At 39.6% G+C, this 20,982-nt stretch overlaps 1 protein-coding gene across 1 annotated transcript; it reads right to left on the bottom strand.

The window, feature by feature from the left end:
• Positions 1-1,023: 1,023 nt before the first annotated feature.
• pskh1 (protein serine kinase H1) lies at positions 1,024-11,112 on the bottom strand. The gene is made up of 4 exons (XM_085280519.1): positions 10,797-11,112; positions 9,420-10,140; positions 7,509-8,426; positions 1,024-4,741 (listed from the first exon to the last, which is right to left on the bottom strand). Exons 2-4 carry the CDS (start codon positions 9,486-9,488, stop codon positions 4,424-4,426), a joined length of 1,305 nt encoding a protein of 434 aa, XP_085136645.1. The 5' UTR covers positions 9,489-10,140; positions 10,797-11,112; the 3' UTR covers positions 1,024-4,423.
• Positions 11,113-20,982: the final 9,870 nt, after the last annotated feature.

Here is a 20,982-nt window from a genome sequence, read left to right as displayed (position 1 = left end):
AGGCAGCAGAAACCCAAGAAAGAGGAGCAAGAGAAGGAACCATCATGGAAGGACAGACCCCTGCATGGTATGTACCACCGGCAAATAGAGGAGGTAGTTGACATCCAGAAATCTGGCTGGACAAGCCTGGGCTGAAAGATAGCACTAATTATGGCAGCACAGGAACAAGTTCTAAACACAAGATAAACAGAGGCTGGGGTCTATCACACCAGGCAAGACCCCAGGTGCAGGCTGTGTAAAGATGCTCCTGAGACAATCCAGCACATAACAGAAGGGTGCAAGATGCTAGCAGGCAGGGCATACATGGAACACCATAACCAAGTGGCCGGCGTAGTATATAGAAAGATCTGTGCCGATTATGGCCTGGAAGTCCCAAGGTCAAAATGGGAGACGCCCCCTAGGGTGGTCAAGAATGACCGAGCTAAAGATCCCGTGGGACTTACAGATACATACGGACAAAATGGTAATGGCTAACCAACCAGGCATAGTAGTGGTGGACATGCAGAGGAAGATTCCCATAGTCATAGACGTAGCAATACCGAATGACAGCAACATCAGGAAGAAGGAACATTTGGAGCTCAAGAAGTACCAAGGGCTCAGAGAAGAGCTCAAGAAGATGTGGAGGGTGAAGGTAACAGTGGTCCCGGTGGTAATCTGAGCACTAAGTGCAAGTAGGTTCAGCAGATCCTGGGAACAACATCTGAGATCTCTGTCCAGAAGAGCGCAGTCCTAGGAACAGCAAAGATGTTGCACAGGATCCTCAAGCTCCCAGGCCTCTGGTAGAGGACCCAAGCTTGAAGAATAGACTACCCACTGTTTTTCCAATTTTCTCTAGTTAGTATTAGTACATTTCCACTGTGCCTTCCTGCTTGTGTTAAAAGTATTTTAGTACTTTAGTATTTAGCTTTGAGCAAGAATTTATTTGAGTGCAACAGTAACATTTGTTTATTTATATGGCACATGTCTAAAAGTGCTTTGCCTCTTTCACTTGCAAGTAGTGTTACATTATTCATCTTGTTTGGCCGTCTAACAAAAGGTACATCTTTGGAAAGCCCCTGGAAATAGTTGGATTTCTCAATATATTTGAACAAACAAACATTTGACCCATCTGCAAATATGGAAAGTGCAAAGAAGCAGCAAGTCAGGTTTCGGTGCTTTATTGGCACACACAACTCATGAGTTAAAGAAAAAAAAAAAAATTAAAAAGTTAATGGCAGAGGAATCAAAGTTTATCATTTATTTTGACACAATAACACAAGATGAACTGTTTTCATGTAACAGTGCTGAGTTGGCTACTTCATTTAGAAAGACAGCATTGGCATAAAATGAAACATATATAAAAACATGAAAGGAAACATTTTTTTACAAATGTGCTGAACATGACACACAACAGCCACTCAGTAATGACTAATTCAACTACAGAAATCCCTTTTGAGTCCAAATGCATAATCTGTAGCTATAATTCTTATTTTTTTTACTTTAACTGTTGATTCACTTTTGACCAAATGAACACACTCAATACTGTAGGTTGGAAAGAAAAATCATTCAAGAGGTCACTCAAAGCATTCTTTTAACACGGCTACAGCTGATATCTCAGTAAAGAACACAAATTCTTTAAAGCCTGCAGACTGTGCATTTGATATCAATACAACATTTTTGGGCGCACAGGGTGAAAATTAGAGTTTCACTTTACAGTTTCTATTTAATTGAGATATAGATATCTATATATCTATATAGATATATATATATAAAAAAAATAAAAATAAGCATTTTACCTGTACAGGAATACTAAGAAAAACAGCAGTAGGACAAAGGAAGAGACTAAAAATGATCAAAGACGACGGAAACAGTTGCATCAGAGAGATGACAAAGCCTCACGGAACAAAAGTGAAAGCCAAAAGACAAAAAGCAAAGGAAAAACTGAGGTCAGCGGACATGGCTCGATCAGGTTTCCAGTACATATTAAAAAGTTCACAACAGCACACTTTTAAACTCTAGGAAAGATCACAGCAAAATCCTCAAAAAGCAAAGACGGAAAGACGGCAAAGTACCATTAAATTTCCTTCTGAAAAAACAAAAATAACAAAAAAACAAACAAACTAGAAAATCATGAATCTCAGTTCAGTACTGTACATTAAGTGCTTTGCCAGAAAGAAAAACAGCAAAAAGGACAAACAATTTCAATCTCATTTGTGAGACTTTTGGTTGTAATACTTCTGGGATTCTTTTTCCCTATCAACTTGGGAATAGTCATCACTTTAACCATCTTCATCAACAAAGTTTAAAAATTTTTTTTTTAAAAAAAATCACTTTTTCATTTAAAGGTATTGATATTTCATCAGCATAGCTCTGATTTGTGCACTGGTCACAATACTTCATTGCGCAACGATGCTAAATATTCATAAGTTTAGTGGAAATGGTTTAGACCGTAAACATCAGAAAAAACTAACAACTACAGTTTCTTTGCAGCTCCTACTGCAGATCTGATCAACTAGAGTTCTTGTAGCGAGCTGTTTGAATGTTTTATAACTTAAGTTGAAAATGTCTCTGTATAAAAAAAGCCTTGTGCATTAAACTGTATAGCTGCATGGCTGCACTCTTTATCTCCTTCATTTTAGAGTGTTTACATCCACTGAAAGCTAAATACATTACGAAAAACCAAAACACAATCCCTTTAATCTCCACAAACTCCATGACTATATGTGGGTTTTTCAAATGATTTTCTCCAAGCCAATTAGAGCAAGCCCAACATTAGATATCAGTTGCTTAGCATCAGTTGTCTGTTTATCTTCATCATTTTCCTTCCATATTTTTCTAAAGCATACTCTGTAATATGTCTCCTGTTCTGAGTAACATTTTGGGACAAAGTTGGTGGGACTTTAAGACAAGGCTGCATCAAAACTTAAATGTAGTGGAATAAATGTATGAAGTTTGTAAATAGAGTGCTTCTTAAGATTTAGGAAACAAACTACACACTTACTAAACTGACTTACACCTTAAAAAATATGTTACAGTTACAACATATATAATACCAACAATAGAAATTAAGTTTTTGGAGAAAATGATTTCTTGATATCTGATTTCCTACTTGTTTTATTTAAATATGCTTACATAAAGATATTAGAGTTTCAGAATTAGCATTTACTCAGTTTTGAAAGAACAGGCAAGCTCCAAAAACGCTAACCTATCTAAAGTTACTTGGTCACTCTACTGTTATCATAACAATTTTCAATGTGTGGCACTTTTGTGGAATCTAATTTAAATTTACCATGCTTCCAAGAATATTTTTTAAATTATTTTACCATAGCTTTGTTAAGCTCTTTCACAGCAGGGCAATGCCATTTCTGTCACTTGGCTAGATCAATAAGCTAATGGTAGAGTGTCATAACACCTGGAAATTACTCGGTGAAAATAATCAATTCATAATAAATCTTACACAATTATTTTAAAGCTAGGCTACATTTCTAAAGACAGTATGAAAAGCTCATGGAAACCCAAAGCAGCCTGTGTATCTGTGACTAAGATTCACGTGCCGGTGATCAAGAAAACTCAATGGCCATTTTCCATTATTAAGACAAATCCCTGCTGTACAACAAGGAAAGGCTCATCGCTGGTACTTTACGAGCAATGTCAAATCAAAATGACACAGGCTGCGTTAGGCAATAATCTATTATTGCCTAACACAACTAAGATTTAACAGCGACGCAAAAAAAAAAAAAAAAGAGCTTCACAATCTTTTGATAGTTTTAGGATCTTAACAATAATGGCAAGAGTAGCTAAGCTTTGGACTGACTAAATCATTTTGGCCTAAAACGGTGTGATTATGTTGCAGCTCGATATGATTAACCACATCTCAAATCAAAGTCTATACAATTAGCACAATAATAAATTCACAGCAATCAGAAATGAGTGAGAGGAATGCGTTTCCCTCCTCTTCTGAAGAATCTCTTTCCTCTTAGTAATGTCAGTATCCAGAACTCTGTTCAACAGATCCTTGTGGAAGGTCATTATCCAGTGACCATTTGAATGGAGACTAATAATCATGTCAACAATAATAAATAAATATGTAGCGACACAGGGAACGGGAGAACACAAGGAAAGTGAAAGGCACCATCCTGCTAAAAGTAAATGTGAAAGAGTGGATGGAGCAGTTGCAACACACTGCCATAGACGTTGAATGATTTTGTCATCTTTCTGACTTGTTCTACAGTCTCAGTTACTTTTCAGCTTTGTCATTTTAGAGTCATGGATTTAGTCAAGTCATTATCCTTGTTTTAAGGCAGAAATGTGGGACTTCAAGACACTTTTGCCCCCCAAACACTGGCAGCAACTCAAAGCTTCAGTCATTGCTGTGTTGTTTAAAGGAAAAAAAAAAAAAAGAAGAAAGAAGGTCCGCTACAGTCGCTGGCTGTTGGGCCTTGCTTCAGCCATCGTACTGCTGCTGATAGCGCCGGTTCAGCTCTCGCAGCTCCTTCTCTCTCACCCGCCGAGCCTTGTTGGATTTGGTTGAGCGGCTGGAGCGCGTGGACTGGGATGACTTGGTGCTGTGGCAGCGTGAGGACGCACGCTTCAGGAGGTTGTGAGATATGCAACGCTGCAGGTTCTTCATGGACGACGAGGCTGCCATGCTGACGATCCAGGGGTGCTTGAGGGCCTGACCGGCGGTAAGTCGCTCACTGGGATCCACTGTCAGAACACGCTCTACAAAGTCTTTGGCAAGGTTGGACACACTGGGCCATGGCTGCAGAGGGAAGACAGGCAAGGGAGAAAGACTGAAATAAAACCAACTGGTTGAATTTTACCAAATTTCTTTATATACTTTATAGAAGAGGTTCATTGTATATTAGGTACAACTAGCTGAAACTAATGATAAGAGTCGAAGCAGACTGAAGCAAAAACATTTCACTTTCCATGCATCTCCTTAACATAACAGTATATACAGAAGGCTTGTAAAAGCTTTGCACATCTGATAAAACCAACAAATTTTCTCTGAAATACAAATCGGTGGTTGTCCAACAGAAAAAGCTTACTGATGTGCAAAATATTTACACCAACAATATATGGAGAACACTTTCATTGGAAGCCACTTTCGGTCCCCCAACAAAAGTTGCAAAGCAAAAAATTTGTGTTCAAAGAGCATGAAATGAGTAGCTATAGCATTAATCTTGAGAAATGTTGGCAGGGTTTTTCCCAGTGGACACAAGATGGCAGCAGAAACACAAAGCAGCAATGAGCAGTACTAGTAAAGCATCTACAATAAGTTAATTAAGTTATTTTATTAAGCAAATTAAAATTGCCCAATGCATACATTTTGAGTGGCTGTTCTCAAGATGTTAAAAGTTAAAGCCTTTTACTCTCGGTAAAAGCCTTTTTTAACGTTAACTCTGACATGGACTCTTTTTACTGTAAGTTCCTGGTGATGAGTTAAACTATTTCTACTTAGACAGGAATTGGGAACATCCATCCTGCATGCCTCTTCTCACACACACACTTTACATAATGTCCTGCTTGGCAACTAGCTGTGTTTTCAGTCTCCCAGCAGACAACTACCCCACTTCAAATCCCACAGCAGGTAAATCACCAGTGCTGGCTAAAAATACATGACATATATACATATAACCCACCTCAATACAATTCTCCCCCACCCTATAACAATGACTGGGCTGTGTTATATCCTGGAATGGAGCTGTAAATGTGAATATTATTTATCACAGCTGTAAAGACCAACGTCCCCAAGGGAAGCACATTCAAGCCTGCTCTACCGCAGCTCCTCCAATCAGGACAAGCTTTTCTTCAAGAACAGCTTTGGGATTTCTCAAAAACATTGACGTGACCACACGTACAGAAGGTCTCTGACTGGCATTACTGGCAAACCCTGACGAATTCACATAAGTGAGGCTCATTAGTCTGATTTGGTATCTTGCAAAAGTACTGCCCATTTGGTATAGCTTTCTATTTACTTAATTATTTATTTATTTTCCGCCTTCGTTGTATATTGGTTTCTCTTCTTCTTACTTTAGCACCTTTGTGGTTCAGCTACCCAATTTCGCTGTGCAAGAAACTGCACAATGACAATAAAAAGCTCTAAGTCTCTAAGTCTAAGTATTTAGCTCTTTTGAGGGCAATGCTCTGCACTCATATGGAAGCAGTTCAAACCTTGTGAATGGTTTGACCACTAGTAGACATTCACAGGCTACTAAAGGATGGGTTACGATCATTAGCCAACAAATGTTCCTGCAAATTGTAGTGCAGTAATGCACCACAAAACACTGCAAGCTAGCAAACACGGATAGGCATTAGATTCAACTTAGTCTTTTGAAAACTGAAACTGTTCAACAATATGCTTTAAAACATGCACACAATATTTTATGGTGAACAAACATTGAATGAAAACACCTTTATGAAGAAGAAAACTATAAAACAGCAAAATGAATATTTTTACAATGAAAAAATTGTAAAAAGGCTGAAATGACGTGTGAAATGTGATTTACTTTCATAGCACTAAGATTTGCCTACAGCAGGCAGCTGTTTTTATGAGAAAAAAAAAATCTTATAAGCCCACCATGCACTCCTTAACTGGCCATGGACAGCAACTAGCTAATGAGCACAGACGCTATAACCTCAGCTACATCTTTGAGTAATGGTAGATCAATGAAAAATGTTGCTCTGTATCTTTTGGACGTATAGAGACAGCTGTTTGGAAATTTTATAAACACTGTTTATAATTTGTCCCAGAAATGTCCCGAGAAAGTAGCTTCTGCTGTTTGTTGTTTTTGCCAAAGAAATGTTGTGAATGTCCAGAGATATTCTTCTCGTTACTCTCGAGGTCTTCTGAACTGTTTATAAAGTACAAACTTATCCTCAAAATGTGTAAAGGTCGGTTCTAGTGAAAAGCTCTATTTACTTATTTCAAGGAAAACTCTGTATGCAGCACAGCTGGTTCAGCCAGAGTCTGTGCTGAAGCAAAATACTGGCTCCTTGGAAGTGTTTTCAATTATTAAACATCCCTGATCTGGCCTTATCTTAGCTGTCAGATATTTGAGAAGTTAAAAATCTGGCCAAATCCCCAGAAAACTCAGATGATTCAACTGCTTCTCATTAAATATTACAAAACTACTCAGCGATTATTCACACTGGAGTGGTTGTATGTGGGGCAAACATTAACCACGGGCCCCTTTGGTAACATTAACATCCCACACTGTGAAACAAAGGAATGGACTACTCAGCATTCTTCTGAATTGATTTAGAAAAGACAAATTACTGAGAGTGCTCCAATGTACAAGGTACCAGTTTACGTGAAATGACACATAAAAAGTGGAGAATTGTGAAGGATTTGAAGTCCAAAAAAAGACACAGTGTATGTATCTGGGTTACAACCGTTTCACCTCACAAGCTTAACTTCCTGGAAATCTGTTGACAAAGCCCCCTGCAGTCTGAGGAATGCATTCCTAATACGACCGAAGTGTGCTGGTGTAAGGGAAAAGTGAGCAACAGATTTAACTCCTCACCTCTCCAGAAAAGCTGTATTTCCCTTTGAGGATCTGCCGGTAGAGCCTCATGCGATTGTCGTCCTCGAAGGGCATGGTTCCACTCATCAGGATGTAGGAAATCACCCCAAGCGCCCACATGTCCACAGCGTTTGTGTACGGCTTCCTCACTAGGATTTCAGGCGCTATGTACTCCGGTGTGCCGCAGGTGGTCTTCATCAAACACTCGCCTCCCTTTTTCCTACTACTGGCCAAACCAAAATCAGTGATGATGATCTTGGAATCAGGTCCCGGGTGGTAGTAGAGCAGGTTCTCAGGCTTCAAGTCTCGGTGAGTGATCCCCAAAGTGTGGAGATACTTGACGCCATCCAGCACCATCTGCAACACCCGTGTGGCGTCCCGCTCTGTGAAGGAGCCGCGTGCGATGATCCGATCGAAAAGTTCTCCTCCAGTGGCCAGCTCCATGACCATGTAGACACGCTCAGCTGTCTCGAAGACCTCCATGAGTTGGATTATATTAGTATGACGAACACGACGCAGAACACACAGCTCTGACTCGCACACCTCCCTCCCCTCACGGTACCGGGTCTCGATCATTTTGATTGCGTATGGCTGTCGGGTGCTCTTGTGCTCCACGCGGACCACACGGCTAAAGCTTCCCCGGCCTATCAAAGCTTTGATCTCGTACTTGGCTGTAACCCGGGGATCAAACTTAGCTCTGTATTTCGCCACTTTCCTTCGCTGAGGATCCGGCAATTCGGACAGGTCCTTAGGGAGGTGAGCTGAAGCGGTGGGAGTGGCAGTGTGAGACTGGGCTTGATGTGGGGAGGTGATCTCTGCTTTGTCACCTGCTCCGCCACCAGCCACACCCATCTTGCTTCCAGAGCCATCCCCTCGTATGAAGTGCTTATAGATATCTGTCTGAGGTTGAGGATCAACCTGAAAAATACACAGCACAGTTCATCAAAATACACAGAAGATCAATGAAAGAAAGAAATCAACTAAAAAAATACCATACTAAATTATACTTATATTCTTTGTCTATACAATGTCTACAGTTACAGATTAGATGTGTTCAAAGCAGCCAGTCTCCACACTGCAGCTTTGTGTAGTAAGTAGGAGCAATAGATATTTTACAGCATTTCTGAATAAATCAATTTTTTTTTTCAGTTGGTAAATAAAAAGACCAATAAAATGTTTTGTTGCACCCACTAATCAGTCTCAAAACCAAATATGTTCAGTGTAAAGTAACAAAAGAACTGCGGCTGAGGTGATAGATCAGGTTGTCTGCCAATCAGAAGGTTGTTGCATTGATCCCTGACTCTCTCTTGTCCACATGAGAGAGGCATCCTCGAGCAAGATACTTAACCCCGAGTTTTCCTGATACATCCACAGTGTGCCACAGACAAAAGTTATGTATGAATGAGACCCAATTGTAAATTTTGAGTAGAGAGGGACTAAATCCATTTACCCATTAGCCACATTCAAAAAGATTAGATATATAAATTTTTTAGTTTTACTTTTAAAAACACAAATTAATATTAAGTCAAAAGACTACCAGATTAGTTTTCTAACAGATTCCCCTCAAATACTTAGGACTAAAAAAATATTATATGAAGAGACATTGTTTAATCATAGTTGTGTTGTAATCTAGATCTTTTAAAAGCAAAATTTCATGTTGAAATAAATGTACCTATGAAAGCACTTTGACTTTGTATTGTTTTCCCTCCTGTGGATGATGATGAAATATTCACATCATTCAAAAGCCGCATATGTTATTTTCCTTTTTAACCAAACAAATTGCCTCCAAAGTGACTTTAAGCCATTTCGGACAGCTCCACCATGTCACTGTATCTGGACAGTGAAGCTGTTGATATGCATGATTACATACGCCATAACCATACCGTTAACAGTTACAGCATCTTTACTGACCTTTTTGACCAGGTCCAACTTAACATCCTCTGGAGGCTCAGGGAGGACCTTACTGTTCCGGCACCCCATCACATCACCTTGGGCCACTGCCCAGTCAGCCACACAGGCCACCAGGAGCCCTGCCTCATCACCGCCACAGCCGATTTAACAGCAACATCCAGGCTGCACCCAGACTCAGCTTGAGGGTTCATGAATAAAGTGGATTACATCCACTCAAGTACCAGTGAGCTGGTATCAGCAGTTACAGTACATGAATGCGATTGAGTCTGGTTTAACAACTCCCAAGTGCTCATGAATACATCTTGAATGGGCCTGCAGCTTATGCAAATCTCTGGTACTAGTTGTCTTCAGTGTGCTTCGGTAGGCCTGTAGCAGGGCCACACAGTCAGATGTTATCAAGGATGCATCTCAGATAGGATAATGTACAGAGAAAATGGAATGGATACAGCCGGTGTGGATGCTCACGGCAAAAAAAAAAAAGAAGAAAAAAGTTTGATCCGAAAGGGAGCCTTATCCAGCTTCTCTAAAGCAGGCTTCGGAGCTGCCTTTAGGGGGAAAATGCAAAGTTGTCCTCAGGACTCATTCAAAACTTCCAGGGAAAATAAGACCACCATCAACTACGCTATGATCCATTGGGAAAAGCTGCAATGTCAGCAGCGGTCTAGCCACACATGAAGCAACTCCCCTGGAGAATCACAAGCTGAAGAACAGTGAAGGGAGGCTGTGAAATGCAAAGAAAAAATTAAGCACAAAATAAAATATGAATACAAGTTTGTGTGTTTATCAAATGCAGATATGACAGCAGGCATCTTTTAACATACATGCTTTTTGGTCACTCATTTTAACACTATTAAAATTAAGTATACTTTTATATGGAAGTTGTGTGATGAGGCCATACTGTCAGACTCCCAGCAGAAATATATGATCAAAGCTATTAATACATGTTTTGGAATGACTAAGACGACATGTGACAGGCTTTGCCATTATGAAAAGAGAGCACCAACACAGATGGTCACATATCTGAGCTGGAAGGCTGGTCGATATACTTTATTTTTATTTTTTGTTTGTACAAAATGTTTAGCAACCTACCACAAAACAAGAACTAAGGAGTATGTTACAGGCTGAAACTAATAAAACTGAAAATGGGTACATTTACTTAAGAAACCTAAAGCAAAACTACACTTAACTTCGAGATTTTTCTTTTTTTTTTTTTTTTTTAAGTGAAGGCCTTTTTCGTGTTTATTTTTTTATGATAAAACCCACTTTACCTGATTTTCCCCAACCTTTAGTAACATTAGGGTAGTCTCTAAAAGTTTTCACTAAGAACCCAGACATTAAAAGCGTAAGAGTGACTCTGAATCTCACCTCTCGACTTACCCGAGATAGCGAAGTGTCTAAGTACGCTAACTAGCCTGCTAGCAGCAAGGCAGGACTCCCAACTTTTGCCAAATCCAGCCTCCTCACCCCACTCTCACTCAGCTGGGCTCTCCATTTTCACCTCGTAGTTTCCCAACTTTACTCCCGAGGACAAACAACTCAAATCCATCACGGCCTTTCTTGGCGACACTTTGTCACTTTTAGAGTTTGCTAATTTGTTTTCATGGTGTTACAAAATGTTAAAGAAGTGTACAAGAACACTCAAAGTCATCCCGTCGGTTGCTTTTCTGGACGGTGTTTTTCAACCAGGACCACCTTCCCACACCCACAGAGAAGCGTCAAGAGGCGCCGGCGTTCCGGCCTAGACTTTCAAAATAAAGCAGATTATAGTTAAATAAAAGACTAGTATCCAGCCATCCACTCATTATTCATTTTTATAAATATGCAGCTCTACACATATAAATCTGGAAATATACTGTCTTCATGTCTGCACTGTGTTCTTCTTATTGTCCGTCTATTCTGTTAAGTGCATTGAGAGCAAAGAAAACAATTCCTTGTGTAGAAAGTGTAAGGTGATTCTAATTTCTGCATTAAAATATAGATACTTTTGAAATCTAGTATCTGCAGATACCAAGTACCCATACAAAATAAGTGTAAAATTAGAAAACTATACTATAGAAAACTATATTCCTTACGTTGAAGTAAATGTTGAAAATACGTCTTTATATATATATATAAAGGAACATCAAGCTCGACTTTCAAATTGCTTTCCTAACTTTGTAAATACAACCAGGAATTAAAATTTAGTAGATCTGTGTTTAAAAATTCAAACACAAAGATGAATTAAATGTAAAAGTCAGCTCATACATTTGCACTATAGTCTCATTTCAGCGCAGTGTAAAAGTCTTTGCTGTGCTTTGCTGACTTTTATGGTGATGCTGATTTGCCCTTGTTCCTCCTCAGACACAGAGTGGAACAGATAAGACAAGAGGAGTGAAATAATAAAGAGTTTACAGAATCACCTCAGTTTGCCATAGGACTAAAAAGACCTTTGGCAGCTACCTTTCTCCATGCTACAGTGCTGGTGGCATGGTTCAGCAAACACACAAAATTGAATAGATTGCCCCCTTAGATTGGCTTGTTGCCACTGATCGTGATCTAATCGTTTAGTGTATTCCTACTTAAGAAACATAAAAATGATCACAAGTGACACGTAATGACTGTAAAGATGCACTAAATTAACTCAAAGATGCAAAACAATTATAGAGAGACACAAAATCACCATAAACTGATTGTAAGCAACCACAGAAAGCTGCATGATGATCACCCAATGGTACCAAATGAGTACAAAGACACACTCGGTGACACAAAATGATCACAAACGGATGCCAAACAAATATGAAAAAGTAACGCATAGTGCGTGTGGCTGTGGTCATTAGGAACTAAAAGCTCTATTGAGCTCTCGGTCATGATCTTCTAACAATAGTTGCATGTTGACATTTCAAGAAGATTGTTCTTGGTCTACTCTTATTTTGAAAGCTATATCATTTTGCTTCCTGTGCACTTTACCTGTTTGTGTCTAACTGTACACATCTCTCCGCTTCCACCCAACTTTTTTTTCTCCCCCTTTTTTTCTTTTTTTTCCTCTGTAAAATCGGACGACCTCCCTCGGCTTGTTTCGACCCCGTTAAGTCCTCACCGTCACTTCCTGGATACAGAAAGAAGTCCCTATGACTTTTTTTTGTCTTGAAACAGTACAAGAAAGTTTAGAAGTTATGCTTCCAACTAAAGGAGTTCCACATAGGATGACTAGTATCTGACCCTCATTTGATATGGACATGCCTCAAGTCACAACATCTGAGAGAATCTGTGATGTTACAGCTGCTGCAGCTTTCCGCAGACATCTGAGCAAAATATAAATGATGTGGAGCAAGTGAAAATTTTACATTATAGTTAGTTTTATTATTCCTTTATGTGATGGTATCCCACTGAGGCACTTTGGGGAACCACTGGTGATCTTTGGGGTATTTTTTATGCATTTAATTCATTGCAGGCATGCAAATAAAATTGAGGCCACTTCACTCGCCTCCACTCTGAAAACATAATTTATACAGGACTAAACCATATGTCGAGGAGCTCTCCCTGCCGTGCAGTTTCTACAAAATTAAATGAAAGCATGCATATGTTTTTGTTTTAAACAGACTTCATGTGGTTAATTATATGCTTTGGTTGTGTTTAAAGATATAGGTTTGCAGGACAAAATGCATATCAGCTGTAGTCTGATATGCTGAGCTTTGCATCAGTGAAGTAAAGCTCTTACAGGATTTTTCCACACGGTGTCACTGCTAACATAAAAGTCACTCCAAGGCTACCTCAGACTGTAAAGTACTTTTAAGCCATTTTATTAGAATAACTTTTTCTTTACATGCCTCCACTGTACTGGGATGAGTAACGTTCAGTTTCACCCTGCTTGATTCACGAGCAGTATAATAAACAACGCAGGTCCTTGGCTTTGATATTGATGTGATGGAGCATACTGGACTCAGTGTTGTAGACTCACTTGACCAAGGCTTGTGCAGCTTGTGCAGGGCGCAGCAGAGTTTTGTGGAGCAGCATTAAAAGAATAGAGAATTAGTAATAGGAAGACAAATGTTCCAGAAAGAGAGGCAGAGACAGTAAAATTCATCTTATGATGCCAATAAAGCTCCCTGAATTGGATTGAGGGAGTGAAAATGAGTGGGGGAGAAGGGTGGGGGTGACGGAGGAAGACAACGGATGACAGATGGTGGGTACCAGACAGAAATATAGGAAGAAAGGAATGGTGGGAGGGGGTAGAAAAATGAAGCAGCAGAGAGTAATCAAAACGGAAAGAAGGAGATAAGGAGAGAGAGAAGAAGACCCGCTGCAGCCATGAGGCAGGGACAGGGAGAAAAGGATGAGACAAAGAGAGAGAGATAAAAGCAACGAAAGAGATCCTCTGAGGGCTCTTGCTGCCCATCCAGCCTCTCTGCTCTATCTGCAGTGCAGCTGAGGTCAGGGCCTCTCCAGCGCTGCAGCCCGCTCTGCTACGTCGTCATCTTTGTGATTGATCACCGCTTTGTCGCACTCTGATCAAGATGCTTTGTCTGAGTGCCCTGCTTCTATTGACACTCGTGTGTATTCCTCTCCATCGCTACTCTCCCAGCGCTCCATACCCACATCTTTCTCTCTCTCCATTTCCACTTGTGCTGTCCTGTTACTCACACTATTTTCCCCTTTCAAAGGTCAATATCATCTATTAGGTCTAAATTTGCTGACTGCTGTATTATTTATCCCTACAGAGAAGGAGGAGATGCTCTATTAAAAGCTCAGTTGACTCCATCTGTGTCTCTGTCTCCATTAATATCCCCATGATAGTTCCCCCTCATTTGGGTGTAGGTTTGTGAGAAAGAAGAGCTTTAAAGTGTGTGCCGCATGTTTCTGCAGAGGATGAGTAAGAGCCCGTGAGAGTTTCCAGTGAGCGCATAGAAGCAGTCCGGTGCTGCGAGACAAAAGGAGAAACTCTAGAAGATGACATCCTGTGTCAGATTTGATCCTTGTCGTAGGATTTTTCTGTTTCTGCAACTCCCCCTGCATCCAGACCGAGATCACTACTGTACGCTGTCAGTACAATCAGGTGATAGTAAACTCACTATTGATTACCACAGGCACATTACTCCCTCAAGGAATATTGCGCGACTACTATACTGACACCACAGGAGATAAAAATATCATAAACTACAACATACTCCTTCTCAGGATATTATTGACCACCATACGCAAGCTATTAGTTTCCATATCACGAGAATATTACAGGAATTTTATTCTTGTCCTGAGGTACTGTATCTACATGGTAAGTGTCACAGATATTGTAGGGTTTTTATTTGGTCCCTGTTGAATAGTGCATGTCTGGGACACCTGGTTCTAACTTTTACAGTCCAGCTGATGGCCAGTAAGTGCTTCTGTGTCTATTTTTTATTGGCTTTTTATGAGAGTTTTGCAAAATCGCTGGGGAAATATCTCATCACCATATAACAGATTCAAGGTCCCCGGTGTCCCTGAAAGTTGAAGATGCTCACAACACTAAAACATCCAACTAGTAAATTCTTGTGTAACCTGCTTGTACTGAACTCTGTAGCCATACACGCAGGAAGATAACCAGGTATGAGGGAAGGAAGGCGTAAACACAACAAGAAGACTGGACAGGAACAGATATTGATAAAGTTTAAATATAAATGTTGCTCTACGTTCATAGAAATGACTAGCAGTCAGGTTTGTCTGATTGACTGTACTTTTCTCCCTCTTGTATACTTATTCTTTTTTATTGCCTCAGTCTTTCTCAGGTCATTGTTGGCATCATGCTCTCTCTTTCTATTTTCTGTCTCTCATAGTTAATAAATCAGGTGCCTCTTTGACTTCCTACAAGTCTAGTCTGTCTTTTTGACAGTTTTTTAAGAGTTAATTTTTAGAAAACTCACAGCTTTGTATCAATAACTTTGATTTTAGTTACAAATACAAATGCTAGCTTAGCAGTTAGCAGCATTAGGATTAGGATTGTGAGCGAATGTTAATGCTAGAGGTCAGAGGAAAACTGTCTCTGCAGAAGAGCATCTCTGGATGCACAATATATCAAACTTTGAGATAGATGAACTACAGCAGCAGAAGATCATAAGGCTACAATTTGCATGCAATCACCAAAATTGGAAAAACCTTGCCAGGTCTGATGAGTGTAATTTCAGTTTTGAAGTTCACATGGCGCGGTCACAATCGGGCACAAACAGCATGAAAAAATAGTTTTATCCTACCTGTAGCAACGGTTCAAGTTTTGGTGATGGTGTAATATTGTTGGATTGTCTTGGGTTTCTTGGTACCAAATGGTAATCTTTAAATCCACACCCTACCTGAGTATTGTGGCTATGTCCGTGCCTTTATGACCACATGTCTGATAGCTGATTGCAACAGGTTAATGTGCTGTGTTGCAAAGCTCAGATCATCTCAACCTGGTTCCTCAAACATGACAGTGAGAAAATTCACACTATGGATATGCAGTTTACACAATGTTATTGTGCCAATATGGACAAAAACTCTGAGGAATGTTTCCAAAATCTTGTTTAAAAAAAGAAGGGGGAAAAAGTTCTGAGGGCCAAAGGAGTCCAAACCAGCAGCATCAAGGTGTACCTAAGGAAGTGTCTACTGAGTACACTAGGGCCATTCTAGGGAAAGGGAAAAGATACAGCGATGGAGATGGGGGGCAGTATTCCAAGATTTAAAATGTAGAATTTACAAGATTAAAATGGAGAAAATCAGTCAAAAAAAAAAAGAAAGTGTACTTTATTGGTCCCCGTGGGGAAAATCCCTCTCTGCATTTAACCCATTCACTCAGTGAAGCAGTGGGCAGCCACAGGGTAGCTGTTCAGGGGAATCGAACCCCCGACCTTCCGATCATGGGGCCGCCACTCTACCTACTGAGCAAGAACCCAGTCACTTCACATTGCAAATTTAGGCTCACCACACAACTGAAGCCACACATGAAACACAATGTCTGTGATGACATGGAACTGTGATAAAAGCGATCAACTGATCTGAATCAGGATGCTGTTAAAAATAGAAGATCGCCTTTCGTAATGAAATGGGATTGTTCTATGGATGTTTCAACAATTGTTGTTACTCCACTAAGGTATACTGCTCTTTTCTTTAATATCTCATCCACAGATGACACCAGAAAACAGACTGACAGATATCTGTAGTTTTTTTCTGTTTAATCATCAGACACTAAATGGAAAATGACAACAACACAAAGAGATAAGCCAAAAGAAAGAAAGCAAGAAATGCAGAAAGAACTGACTGGTAAAACCGGGTGGGTGGAAATTTTACACTGCCATTTAAGATGTGCTGAATGAACGAATAGCAGTGGAGCTGTTAGAGTGAAGGCCAGACACATGCAGTCAACTCTGGGTCAACTACTGTCTTGTGATACCACTGGAGCGAGATTTCAGAGAGTTCAGAAAGTAGTGTCTTAGGTATCCTACAAAAGAAACATGTTCCAGTTAAACTTAAAGCCTGATAAATTTTTTAGTTTAGTAAAAGTAAATAAGAAACAACTCTGGTGATGAAGTACTTAAGAACTCCTTAGGTAGTGCAATGTGGGGAGGTGTTAATTTATTAGCAGCCAGCTTAGAGGACAGGTGTAGTGAGGCTGGCACAGAGGGATCCACAGGCAGAGAGAGATAAAGAGAGCAGACAGTTTTCAGAAACTGTAGACTCAGATGCGGAGGAGGACCACATCTATTTAGGGACATTTAGTCCACCACTGCTGTAAAAATGCACTTTTTCATATGGGAGCCCCTACTGGTAAAACCAAATGTGACTAACAAGGCATTACTCTGGCACAGTTGAGACACTTTTCCATGTAACACAAGACGATTAATAAATAGCAATGCATACAGAACAAACATCAGGAACACTGAAAGTAGAATATTTAAACAAATGTAACCACCTAACCTGAAACATTGATTATACTTTGCTAAAGTTTGCACACACATGCAGAATGACATTACTATTACATCCATTTCAAATTAGTCTGCAGGATGATGCTATGACAAATTATATTGAGACACACTATTCTAAACTGATATTCCATTCTCAACAAATTCACAGCAAATGAAACGAAACACAAATGTATTTTTATTTCATTCTATTTTTAACATTTTTTAAATTAATTAATTAATTTTTTGATGTGGCACTGTTTCTTAACTTAAAATGTCCTGTTGTAATTGAACATTTTAAATTAAGAAACAGTGCCAAACCCTGTCACTTCCCTCACAGTGCTTTTTATTGTAAGGTCATGACCTTGCAATAATGCACAGAAAATCCAACCCCCAATGAGCAAGCACTTTGGCAACAGTGGGAAGGAAAAAACCCCTTTTAACAGGGGGAAACCTCCAGCAGAACCAGGCTCAGGGATGGGGTGGCCATCTGCCGCAGCCAGTTGGGAATGAGGGAAGGAAGACAGGAGAAAAAGAGTGGCCATTTTTAACCACTCTTGGTTTTTGAAACTAAATTTAGATTGCCCAATTGAATTGAATATTTTAACCTAGTTTAAGAGTTTTGCCACAAAATCACAAGCAGAAGCCCAAGAGATGATACTTCGTCTCTTCACTATGGCGTGTTTTTTGAAGGTTTGGAAAATCACTTCGTCAATCATTGGGTTGCTTGTATACCGTCAAGCTGAGTTCTTCAGTGTTCTCGAGGGGAGATTTCAAAATTGCTGGACAAAATTTGGTTCCAGATCTTTTGGGTCAGCCTCTGTATAATGAAGTCAAATGTTGCCGAATGCCAGCTCGTTGTCTCGTTTAGTTCACCCTAGCATGTATTACCAGATCTTTAGTGAAGTTTTCCACAACTTCCCTGTACTCACCCCTGTTTTTAGATACACTGAGTACTCTTTTCGGCAATGCTAACAGGTGTTTGGTGAAGACTGGGACAGTAATACTATCGAGCTGTTCCCTCAGGCTAAAAATCAAATCTTTTTCCTTGCACTTATGTATTTTGCCAAGGTCCTTTAAAATGGCCTTGTCGACATTTTTCAGGCTTTTTGGAGATAGATCCAGATGTTTCTCATTAATTTCAGGCCAGATTTGCTCAAGCAGCCTATCACTGATGCAGTGAGGAGTGAGGCGCTGTGTGAAGATCTTGTATTCAAAGGAGTCTTTGTCTGTGGCCTTTGAAATCACTAACTGAATAACGTTGTTGACACATGGTGCATCGTTAAAAAAACAACAACATTTAGATGGAAGGACAGTAGTCCTTACAGAAAAACAGGAGTGCACCCTTACAAGGCCTCTGAAAGGAATGAAAAAGGAATCCTTTAAATTTCTTGATTAAGTCGTTGGGAACCATTCAGATTTTTTATTTCATGCAAAATCAACAAGACATAAAAGAGTTGTAAGTTCCAATACACAGGGGAGTCTACTGTTTTAAAGTTAGAACTCTAGATGACTTTTGGTAAAGTAAATTAATTGTAATCCGAGTGTTATTTATGTTTTTTTTATATACATTTTAGCTGGCTGTAGATAGATTTAGAGTAAGTAAGTTTTGAGGTTGTTTTTTAATCTTATATTAACAAATATATATTGATTAATGTGTATTAACACATCTCAGTATCGCTGTTATTGAACAGAAGTGAGTCTCATCGACTTGTATCGGACTACTTTGACAGTTTTACAGCCTCCAGAGAAAATTGACTTGTGAACCTGGCATACTGATAATGGAGGTGAATAGTGCACTGACAGCCTACACTCACTACAGATGAACAGTGGTCAGAGTTGTTATACAGCAGCCACAGTAGCTAGGTTTAGGTCAGGGGTCCCCAATCCCAGTCCACGAGGGCCGGTGTCCCTGCAGGTTTTAGATCTCACCCTGTATCACATGATTAGGTCATTATCAGGCCTCTGGACAAACTTCAAGATATGTTGAGGAGATAATTTATCCATTTAAATCAGCTGTGATGGATCAAGGACACATCTAAAACCTGCAGGGACACCGGCCCTCGTGGACTGGGATTGGGGACCACTGGTTTAGGTACTTGAAGTGGGCGGAGTAAGAAAACAGAATTCAGTTGACCGCAGTCTGCAATCTACTGACATCTAGTGGTGAGATTTTACACACTCTACTTTTAATGTTAAAGGAATTATTGTTTGAAGAGACTATGTCAACCAGCTAAACAGCAAAACAAGACTTACAAAAATAAATAAATAAAATGAATGAATGTACTAATTTCTGGCTATTTTCAACCATGTATTTGGGAGAATGCAAAATAAAGAGGAGAGAGTGAGACTGGTCAATCCATGAGGCCCTCCCACTTGGTCCCTTGAGCTGATATTGTTTTTTGTTTTTTTGTATGTGTGTGTTTACTTCAATAAAGGAAGATATCCACATGAGATTTTCAGGGCTGTAAAACTCCTTGAAGCTTTGCTGAAAACGGCAACTAATTAATTTTAGACCCACTCCAAGTGTCACAATCTAGAGCCAAAATCTTTATTTTTCCTTCATCCTCAATGATTTTGTCCTATTACCAACTTTGAGCATCAGTATAATGGAATATATTAAAGAAATGGGAACTGTGCTCAGTTTTGGTTTTATACGAATGAATAACACCTAAATTATTCTGAAAAAGCATGCATTGTGATCACTTAAACATTCAGTTCTGCAGAGCAACACAATGTATGCCATTTTTCTAAAGGTATGAAAAATACATCAATTAAGCCTTGTTTAATAATTTACTTTGTTAAGGCAATGTGTTAGCCAGTATGTGTTTGCCCTAAAAGGAAAAAAAATCCAAAGCATCAGCTTTGAATAGAAAATGAAGAGAAGTAAAGGCATGCATTCCTCTCAGTTAGGTGTTGGAAAAACAGGTACGCCAATGCAGTATTTGCCCAGCAGAGACAGCCAACACCCATTTAACATTTGACCCAGCATCTTGGTGCAATACTCAGAGGACTACTTATTTTGTGAGACTTGTGGTTGAAGCTGAACAGAAATGACTGAAAAAAGCAGTGTACATCCTGTACGGGTGGTGTGGCTTTGTAGTTGTACTCCCATCTTTGTAGCTGAGGGAGTAAAAGTCTTGTTCTCAGAGCCCTGTGCAGGCAGTAAAGGCATCTTATAAAGGTGGCAACATCCAAAATAAGGAGGCATCTGGGGCATAGTCTGGTGAACCATTTGTCTCGAATGCCCAGAAATAAAACACTGCCATACATTACCTGCACTCAGTACTTTTTTCAACTTATGCTCATTTGAAAAATACACCTAATTTCCCTAAAGCAAAGAATCTTCTCATTTCTGTAGATATCTAACAGGAGTTCAATACCTCATGTCCTGTACTCTAGCAAATTCTTGTGCCCTTCTCTCTCTGTGCCCAAGCACTGGTCATTAGGCATTAAAAGCAGCTTATGAGTTCATTACAAGCAGAATTATCATGATATAATAATCTTCTGTGCAATTTGCACAGTGTCTAAAAGCTTGAGGCTGTGAATGCCTTCTGGAGGAACTGTGTGGGTAAAACCCCCATAACAGAGTCATTAAAGATCCATAACGTAGTATGTGTTGACAGATTATATGTAACTTTCAAATGTAATAATAATGAAGCACAACAGTTCATTCAATGTAA

This window comes from Mchenga conophoros, linkage group LG7 (assembly GCF_057382185.1).
Source record: "Mchenga conophoros isolate Kocher_MC1m ecotype Shallow Benthic linkage group LG7, M_conophoros_male_GT1.1, whole genome shotgun sequence".
NCBI classification, from domain to species: domain Eukaryota; kingdom Metazoa; phylum Chordata; class Actinopteri; order Cichliformes; family Cichlidae; genus Mchenga; species Mchenga conophoros.
Note: the sequence above shows the minus strand (reverse complement) of the source record. Positions and strands in the feature narration are given on the sequence as shown.